Here is a 10,215-nt window from a genome sequence, read left to right as displayed (position 1 = left end):
GGCGTGAGGATAACCTGGGCATTGACCAGTCGGTTGCGTTGCAGGGCCATCCATCGCATGTGACAGCCAGCGGCTGGCAGATTGCGGCAGTGTTCATATGCACGGCGGGCGAGTGACATGACAAGATACAAACGGTGGCGATGCGTCGAGACTTCCTTCATCTCGTATCAGAAACTACCATGGTTGAATGCGCGGTTCTGACCGATGAGGTCGCCCCCCAGAGCGGCCTTTGATTCGTCCTGTTTCCCTCGTGGGCAAATGATGGTCGACCCCGGCAAGTTTGTCGCAGGGCAATGTGAAACGAGCTTGGGCCAAGAATAGCAACAATCCTCGAGATGCGCTGCAGCTGTGAGTGGTTGAAGGGTTTTGCAGAAGCAAAAGCTTCAATGGAGCGAAGCGCGTGGCATCCCCAGCTTCCTGGGCTGGTGATGCTGCAGCTCATGTCGACATATCACGAGCTCTGGTCGTTTCAGCGACCGCCTTATGCTTGGCTCTTGTTTCAGGAGCTTCGACGGGTAGGTTTCCGGGCTCTCGTGAACCTTGTCTGGGAGAAAGAAAAGGGTTCATCGGAGATTTCGGTCGACCCAATCACAAACCCCTTCCTCAATGCAGCGGCCCCGGTCATATCTCGCTGCCAGAGTCGGTCAGGTGCTCGAGGCCCCTGTCCTTTTTCTCTCCCCTCGCTGCTGGACTTCGACCAGCTCACCCGAGCAGACAGACGCCAGGGCAGCAGAAGCAGGGGAGGAGGAGGGGCGTCTGGCATGGGCGTCGACGTTGGCGTTGGCGCCAGCAAGGCAAGGCAAGCAACGCACTCTAGCACCAACATGGCATCAGTGACAAGGCGCGGCAGAGTGAGCGAGCGTTGTGGTAGAGGCAGAGAGACAGGGTTGGGGGAGGGGAGGGGGGCCAGCAAAGGGATCAAACTACGCAGCAACAGCAGTAGTAGCTGCAGCACGGAAGCACAAGACAGACCAAGTCGTCACACTGGCTCGTTCGGCATGTCGATGTCCGATTCGCGCAAGAGGAGGGGAAGGGTACGTGCTGTATGTACCATGTATGTGCGGCTTCGCCTGGCTGCTTGCCTACAGCAGCTACCTGCCTCTCCGTCGCGCTGCTGCAAGTTGCCTTGCGTCGTGCGCTGCGCTGCTGCGTTGCGTTGCGTTGGGGCGCTGTGTGCTCCATGCGCGCCGCGGCAGGCAGGCCCATGATCACAGTCTTCTTCGGCGGTTCTGCGATGCGGGCACATTGTCTCGGAGGGAGGGGGGACGAACGGGGGGCCAGGCGGTTCCGTCCCAAGATGAGATGGCAGATTCGTTTTCGCTGTGTGCCCTCTCACAAGGCCCGTCTTTCTTCACCGAGGTAAGAAACATCGGACGTCCCTTCAGCTGCTTCAGCTCACCTTGACCTCTCTCACCTCGCTGAAGGAACCCAAGCGGCCAGCCCGTCACCTCGATTGTCGACCAACCAACCATCGGCAACAAGAGGGAGAAAGAAGAAGAAGAAGAGTGCCCTGCGGATGCGGAAGCACGATGTGAAAATGCAATCACAGTTCAGGTTCTTGCGTCTGATCAATCAAGCCCTCTCTCGCTCTCAACCACCCACCCGCCCACCCCTTGTCACGCCGGCGCTTAATCGCGACCAGGGTGCGAAGCCATGAACCAACGACGGCAACCAATCACGACGACCACCGCCCGATTTCTCCCAAATTCTCCCAAATGTGACGGGCTCGCGCACATCCGCCGTCGAACCAATCACCCCCTTCCCGCCCGAACGCCGTTCGACAAGGCGCCTAAACCGCATCCCCCGTCCAGTCAACGAGCTGCACTTCCCTCCTCCTGCCCTCTTCCCGCTTCTGGACCAGGGGACGAGGGGAGACGAGGGGAGGGGAGGAGTGCGCCATCACTGGCACCCCTCTCCCCCCTTCTTCTTCTCTTCGCTGAGCCCGGGATCCTGGGTCCACGGTCGATTCTGTCTGGCGTTAGCGCCTCCTCCGAACCAGTGAGTGCTGTGCCGTTTTTACTCTTTGCGCTTCCGTGTGGCACCTGCACCTCGACACTGTGTGCGCCTTTGCTTCTCGACACTGGGCTGGACGGTCTTTGTGATGTGACGACCGGGTGATGATGCGTCGTCTTCCGGATAGAGGATGGCAAAGGAGTCCTGGGGGGAGAGAAGGGGGGGCGGGAACGGAGGGGGGTATGGTGACAGCCGGTCCACGGTCATGAGGAACGAAGAAGCGCAAAACGGAGACCTAGTCAACGGACAGATGCGACAGGAGAGAAGGGGGGGGTGTCTACAGAGAAGAAGCAGCAAAAGCACACAATGGAAGAACAGACAAGCACGAGAGAGGGGTGGACGGCCGGGAGAGGCTTCGCTGACGGCGAGACACATGGCAGACCGCCCGGATGCTGGGAGGCGAATCCATCGTGAGTCGTGATAGACCTGCCCAAACCGTTGACCGAGCCTCGTTGGCCTCGCTGCCTGCGTCTCACACGGCGAGTCGACGACGACGCGACGCCATACTATGGGGGGCCCCTCCTCCTCCCAAGCGGAGAGGGCATACGAATCAACACACTTCAGAAACTTGCAAAGACGTAGGCGGGACGCCGCTGGCTGGCTGGCTGGCAGGCAGGTCAGAAAGAAAACAATGGTCCCTGCAACACCAGCGTCGCCGGGTGGGTCCGCTTCTCCACGACCGCGTGGCCGCATCGAGGGCCGCGCATCACAGAGAGAACGGCCTTCATCTATTTGCCCGCATGCCGCCGGGGCGAGGAAGAAGCGAGGGTGAGAGACAGAGAGGGAGGGAGAGAAATAGAGAAGCGTGTCAATAAACAAACAAACATGCACCCAGTCATGAGCGGTCATGCAGAGACGCGAACAAGAAGTCACATGTCGAGTGACTTGCGTATGAATAGTGGGTTCAGCAATACTATTGCGAGTCGGCTTGTATCGAGCTGTATTCCTGACGCTGCCTATCGAAGCTCCAAGAGAGCCTGGCTGCCCCCCTCCCTCCACTTCCCCTCCTCTGCGTCTGCTCTCCGCTGCCATTGATATGCCACCCTACAGCCTGGCCACTCACCTCCGCCCCCCAGCTCCTCTCCTTCGCCGCTACCGTATGCTCCCCCTCCATGCCTAAGCACGCAGCAAAGGAATAAAAAATGGACAAGTGTATCCCAGAAAAAGTAGTGTCCGCCTGTCCCTTCATGGTATCGCATATTGCAGGCCCAACATTGTGTGAGCCCCTTGCACCTACGCCGTAAAACTCCCAAAAGTTCTCCTGTGTCTGAGTTTCGATTTAAATGTGTCCCGGTAAGCCTGGGTCGTGAGGACCCAAACCTCCCGAGCTCTCCGGTCCGGTCCGCTTGCAGTCGTCATCCCTCCGAATACGCCATTGACATGCGCGCCAGCGAGCCTGCTTGTTGCAAATCAAGGAGGGAATAGTGTGTGTGTGTGTGTGTGTCCGTGAGTATTTGCATAAACGTCGTGTCATCTGAGGATTGGTTCGCCCTCATCATCTTTTGGAGAACGAGAACTGGGAGGTCGTTGAACAAAGAAAATATCGAGTCGACTGTGCGTTGCCGAAGAAGTGAAAAAGAAAGGATAGTATGACCCCCAATCGCGGGGCCGCGCATTATATGATGGTTTTGGTGGTGCAGCAGCAGCTGCTGCTGCTAGGTGTGTTTTCCCTTACGCTGGTGTGTGTTCGACCTTGCGCCTCTTGCCTTTGGGCGCAGGGTTCATCTTGGGAGTAGGGTTGTAGGTGACTGTCCTTGTGACGACTTCGCGAATGTGCCTGACGCTCGTCCGCGTAGGCTTCCTCTTCTCGGCGAATCTCGCCTTGAGAGCGGCGTCCCAGTCAAAGACAGAGTGGACGGAGCGTGCGCTGAACGGTGACCTCGCCGTCATGGGGGTAGCGCTCATGGGAGAGTCAACGTGGGAAAAGGCTGGTGAGGGCGGTATTTTCAGGCTGGGGAAGGATGCATCGCCGTTTGGTGGTGCGGACATGGGCAGCCGTGTGAAAGGGCTGGGAGGGATAGCTGGCGCGCTGGCGGGAACCTTGTGTTGGTGTTCGCACTTGCACGAGCAATCGGTCGCCTCGCTCGTGGCGGTAGAGGGCAAAGACTCGGTTGTGGCCGTCTCCTCCTCAGAAGTATCTCTCTGAGCACCGGGTGAGGTGCCAGACATGGACTTGAGGAAATCCATGTACGCTGTGGGCGGACTGATAGGCGTCTTGGTGGGGAGGTCTACGCAGGACATGGGCCTGGCAGACATGGGCGTGGTGACGGAGAATACGGCTTCTGAGGGAAAGGTGCCGGTGACGGGCGTGGCCAGCTGCGGCAGCTTGGGTCTGGTGGTTGAAGGCATGATGGCGGGCGTCGTGATCGTGATGCGTTGACGTAGTGAGTGGCGTGGGCGTAAGAGTGAGTGAAGGTGGAAGGGTGGTACAGGACAGGGCAAGGCAGGACGCGAGGGGGGGTGAGGACAAGTCAAGCGAATGACTTGAGGAGAATGTCGAACTGCCTGCGGGCTGTGAAGATGAGATTCGCCTGTGAAGAGAGGGAAAGGGCAGAGGAAGGGAGTGCCGGCAGTTGGAGGTAGGAAAATGTGGAATATGTATTCCAACCAAGATGGGCGTCCGTCGGGTCAGGGTCGGTGTCGGCGGGCCTGGTGTAAGTGGGCGTGGAAGGGATGGGAGGGCTGCGGATGGGATGGCTAAGCTCTGGCGGCAAGCAGGTAGCTAGAGCACCCAAAGGCTTGGTCTGGTGTGTAAATAGTGACCGGCACTGTTCCGTTTGACGAGCAGGATGAAGCAGGGGTGGTGGGCACGAAACGAGCGGGAGAAGGGCGTTTCGAGGAGGATCAGAACAAGGTCCCAGGATCAGGGGCTGATGACGGGGGCACCAACGGGGGGGATGAGAAAGGTGACGGTGATGGTTGGCGACAGGAGTGGAGTGGGGTGGGCGTTTGATTCGAGGACAGTGGGCGCGTAGCCGTGCCGCTTTTGTCGTCGCTCGTTTTTGTGCTGCTGCGAGGCGAGTCGATGTGTTCGAGGTCGAGCCGACAGACACCAACGTGAAGTGACGGGGGCCGGTGATTCATATGCTTTCGTCCTGGGTGTGTGTGTGCCTTGACTGCTTCTGCTTCGACCCTCATCTCAGGCCTTTTCGGTCTGCTGCTTCACAGAGCGCGCGGCTTCTTCGTAGAGCGCGCGGCTTCGTAGGCGTATCGGTCTCTGTTACGGCCGAGCGAGGAAATGGTTGTCGTTTTGCGTCGTCAAGCGCTGAGGCTCATTCGTGAGCAGAGAGCCATGTCCTTTCCAATCGCATGCCATCGACAGAAGCCTGTCGAGAACGAGAGCGCGCGCCATCTGAAGGTGTGCAGCAGCCGGGGCCAGCGACCTCATGGCTATTGGCAGTGATGCACTGCAGCTCTCCCGCTCTCTGCTGTCACCCTGTTGCGACTCGATCGAGCTCCACATCCGCGCGCCTGTTGGGGAGGTCGGGGAAGGCCACGACGACGGCCACGACGACGGCCACCCGCAGCCCTCTTCCCTCTGGCTTCGACGTTGTTATCCAACGACAGCTTCTCGTCCATCTTTCCGATGGACGGGGCGCTGTGTCGTGGAAGCCCGCCGGTCGTCGAGATCTAGCGTTCGTGCCCTCCCTGGCTGCGACGACAACTGGCCCGGCGATCTGGAGCCGCCAAAAGTTCTTGATAAGCGCCGCCCAGAGCAGAACACACCGTTGTCAAGCAGTCCTTCATTCGCTGACCATCTCCCAAGTGCGATCCTTCGCGCGGTCGACTGCACGCCGCCATGCTCGTCTGGGGCTCAGCACAAACACACTGGCCCTTGCTCGCAGACGTCTTCTCTGTGTCAAGAACCTGACTGCGGCGGTCTCCTCCCTGCGCCTCAGGCAAGGCACGATGGCGGATTGCTTCCTTCGGAGGAAGTGATGCAGTATCTGTGCCAACAAGCGCCGGCCTCGATTTGATAGGGCAGACTGGCGAGTGCAGATGTGGAGGAGGCAGGCATGCGGTCCTGATCGAGGTCGGGGATGGCTTGGTCAACTCAGCAACATGGCTGTGTCTAGGATCTGATTCCTTTGGCGTTGGCGTTGGCAGTCCGGCATGGCGTCTGTTGTAGCTGCAAGCGCCAACAAGGCATTCGCTTGATGGATCAGGGTATGGGTGCGTTGAAGTCGGTTGACTTTGCATACGGTATGCCTCGCATCGCAGCGTCTGGCTTGTCGTTCTGACTCGGTGCATGGAAGCAGACTGCGTCGATAACCAGTCACTGGATACGTGTATGTGGCTACCATGACAGTCCACGAAAGACGCAAGCCCGAGGGGCGCTCGAATAAAGGCCACTAGCGGCACCATTGTGGTTTTTCCAAGGCAGGCATTACTGAGCTGAGAGAGAAAGAGTAGTGCCTGGGAAGGAGTGCTGTTGTCGCCGAGTATCAGGGGAGGCTCCTTCCTTCAATTTTGCTTTGCTATCAACCGAACACAGGGAGGCGGGATCAATGCATTATACCAGGTAGTCCAGCAGCCCACCAGCAGCATCGTCTCATCGCCTTTGATTCGTCCTGACGTTCTGCGGCGCCATGTGACGCTCAGGTGCTCACTGTCTACGAGTCACGACACAAGATCCGTGACCCCAGACCTCTTCGCTGTTGGTCCTCTTCCTAGGCCAAAGTCTGTGATATATCTCAACCGAGTCGCTGAAGCTCCTGGTGCCCAGAGTGCGTTGTGACTTCGCATACCATTGTGAACCGTGAAGCCAAACCAGACATTGGAGAAGTCCACATCTGGGAGTCAGTTTGATGACGAGGAAATTCCCCAGCCTGGTTCTGGTGCCTCTTTTTCATATATCAATGTTATTGGTAATTGTGTACCTCACCATCGCTCGAAGCATGGCTGTCACCTGTCTTGAGTATCACGCACCAGCACATAATGGTACGGCCTGTATTGACGTTGGGACGTGTTGTGGCCGCACCCCATGCGTGGCAGGCGATTCTGCGATATAGTGAGCGACGATTCGGGAGAAGATGGCTTACGACATCCAACCAAAAGGCAAATACACACTTGTATTACCACAGAGGAAACGCACGCATGAATGAAGCGTACAACCGAGCTAGATCAAGTAGGTTTATAGGACTAGGCATATGCCACGAGGCGGCCATCTCACCGGAGACGTCAACCCGAGCAACAGTTTCGACCACCCTCCAGAACCTTGGAACACACAGAGATACATCTTGATTCAAATCACAGGGAGCCCATCTACCGAAGGATACTGGGCTCTGTATACACGTGCATAGCCTTGCCTTTGGTAAATTCATATGCGGAAACTACAAAGACTGAAAGCCTGGAGTGATTTATCTTCGTCCTCCTCGCTCTGTGTAAACCCTTCGGGGGCCTCTGGGTAATAGATTTGACAGGCGCACCTTATCATCCGTCAAGGGCAATCAAGGCCCAAACAAAGCCGAGCCACGAGCAACCACGAGCCAGGTCATCGATCCTCGGCACGGCTTTCACCATGACCCGGCCCTCATTTTCCCGCAAAAGGTTTCATGCTGTCAAATTAAAGGGGGGAACAAAGCAAGGACGAACGGGCCAAATTCGACACGAAGCCACGGCTGTGGTCCGCCCATCTCCCCGAGGAAGAATGGGGAACCAGCAAAAGTAAGATATCCAACGTGACCGGACCTCGGAATGCCCGGCATCGCACTCCCGAGGCCAGGCATCGGAAACAGGGCACGAACAGGCTCATGGTCACTTGTCGTATTGCTTGATGCGCCAGACGCTCGCTCAGCGGCAAGCACAATCCAGACGAGGGCCGAAGACCAAGATGGCAAGAAGGAGACCCAGACGGCAAGAAGGAGACCCAAACACGGGAAGTTCTCATCACATACATCCATAATGATCATCACCAATCTAACTCGGCGCCAGCCGAAAACGATCATATCTGCTGATAGGCCCAGACGTTAGATCGGTCAGCTGTCAAACCTAGCCTCGTGGAGCCGCCAATCCCAAGTTTGATAGCACGCTACTTGGCTCTTCACGCCGCCGCAGATGGGCAAGGCATCGTGATTTGACACGAGCTTCCCGAGACATCACGTTGCGAAACCAGCCGTCATAGGCCAGACAACGGGCCCCCCTCCCTCCTACGCGCCAGGAACCGGGATAATAAGCTACAGAGCCTGCCCCCCCTTCCCACATGGGCGTTGCGTTAAAGGCACCTTTAAGGGACGAATGGCTCACGGGAAGCAATTGTGTGGCCCAGGCGCGCGCCCCAATGCCGGAGCTCGGGAGCACGCGAATAGGGCACGCGAATAGGGAAGGGCAATTGACCGGCGCTCGACGTTCATTTGCTCGTCTGTTCGGAGAGTTCTGGCAAACCAGAAGCTGGCAGAGGGCTGAATTGGCAAGCGAACCAGCCCCCGGGGGCGTGACGTGGGATACGACGATATTGTGGACCTACCCCGGACCTTCGAATCATGTACCCAACCAAGCCAGCATTGAGCCCAATAAACGAAGGGTTGAAATCGAGGCGCTGGCCCGGGATGAAGCGAGCGACACGAACGGGGTGGCGGGAAACGGCAAAAGCAACAACAAAAACAATAACAAGAGAGAGAGAGAGACACACACACTCGAAACGACGGGAGAATGGCCAAGGTCCGGAAGCTGGGCCCGAGTCCGCGGACGTGAGATTACTTCGGATGGGCTGACTGAACATGACGCGCTGTGAATAATGCGCCAGAAGTCGATCAGGAAGCCCGAAACCGGGCGTGCCAGGACCAAACACGTGAGCGCTGCCCTCGAGACCCTGGCGCAGGGTTTGGCGGTACAGGCAAAGAAGAGGGAGCTCCGCACCTGACGTAAGATTTTGCCGCAGCTCTCGGCTTACCGTGCTTCGGACGGAGGCACAGAAACCAAAGCAGCAAAGGATCTGACTTTTGGTGTTTCTCATTTCAGGCTTGGAGGGTGAGTAGTCAGTCAGTCAGTCAGGCTGGGAGTCGAGCAACGCGTCACGGGTAGATAGGCACGCAGGCAGGCAGGCTGGGTTGGGCGGCCTTGAACAATGCATAGTACACAGCTGCACGTCGGAGCTCTGTGTCTGCTGTAGGCACGAAAAGACGGCTTGGGATGAGCACACCGCCCTTTGGGGAGTGGGACGCAGAGGCAGGTCGAGAAGTAAGGCGGGACCGAGTTGGCAGTCGGTGACTCGGAGCAAGCAGCAAGAGGGAGACACCGCCTCGGCGGAGGCGAATGGGCGACAGGTCGGAATGCGGGCTAGCCTGGTTTGCGTCGTCTGTCCAGCGTCTGATCTGGCTGCGCAGTTGCTTGGTGCCTGATACTCTTGTCCATTTGGCGTGATTGTCGGTCAAGAACTGGAAATAGCGAGCTAGCCAGCCAGCCAGGCTGAGGGAGGGATATTTTGGGAGTCGAGAGAAGGCGAGAGGGTGAGAGAGAAAACAGACTAGAGATGGCGAAGTAAGAGAGCAAGCAGCACCTAGTCATGGACTCATGGGCAGGCAGTAGAGTACCACCACCAGTCGAGCCGGTGACACGACTTCAGCCCTGCGGTTACGCTCGAGCTGGCTTTCGTTGGGCTGGCGGGCTGGTGATGATGGCTGGTCATTGGGTACGACAGAAAAGAAGCTCCGACGACTGGCGGGCAGACGAGTTGAGTGAGCAGCGCACCACCAGGGGGGGGGGGGAGAGGGGAGGGAGCAGAGGGCGCCGGCACGAGTGGGGGCAGGAGAAAGGGACTGGACTGAATGAGTGAGGGAAGCGACGAGTGGTGGCTGGGAGGAGTGGAGACAGTATGTGGATCCCGGATGGAGCCATAGTGGAGTCAGCGTCATGGTGCACTGGCCCATTGGCGCACAGGGCAAGAGACAGGCAGGCAGGCTCCAGGCTCTTTCTCTGGCTCGGGCTCCCACAAACTTCTTCCAAGGCCCCCGCCAGCTTCTGGTCAAATCACCTTCTCCTCCTTCTCTCACCCATACTTATTGGCCAACCATCGACGAAGAAGTCATCCAGCGAAGCAAAGCGCAGCAATTCGCTGTACTCACGTCCTCGCTTCACCATTTGAACCTCATCATTGGTGGCCCCAGCACGACGCCAACAGCACCTTACCCTTTCCCTCGACCTTTGTCTGTGTTTGGTTCGACCCGACCGACAAGAAAAAGATAGAGACAGAGCAAGGCCCTG

At 57.9% G+C, this 10,215-nt stretch overlaps 1 protein-coding gene across 1 annotated transcript; it reads right to left on the bottom strand.

The window, feature by feature from the left end:
• Nucleotides 1-3,684: 3,684 nt before the first annotated feature.
• Nucleotides 3,685-4,362, bottom strand: VDAG_03059 (uncharacterized protein; the record flags this gene model as incomplete). The annotated part of the gene is made up of 1 exon (XM_009656924.1): nucleotides 3,685-4,362. One exon carries the CDS (start codon nucleotides 4,360-4,362, stop codon nucleotides 3,685-3,687), a length of 678 nt encoding a protein of 225 aa, XP_009655219.1.
• Nucleotides 4,363-10,215: the final 5,853 nt, after the last annotated feature.

Source organism: Verticillium dahliae, genomic scaffold (assembly GCF_000150675.1).
Source record: "Verticillium dahliae VdLs.17 supercont1.5 genomic scaffold, whole genome shotgun sequence".
NCBI lineage: Eukaryota > Fungi > Ascomycota > Sordariomycetes > Glomerellales > Plectosphaerellaceae > Verticillium > Verticillium dahliae.
The sequence above is the reverse complement of the archived record's forward strand: the minus strand, read 5'-3'. Positions and strand labels throughout refer to the sequence as shown.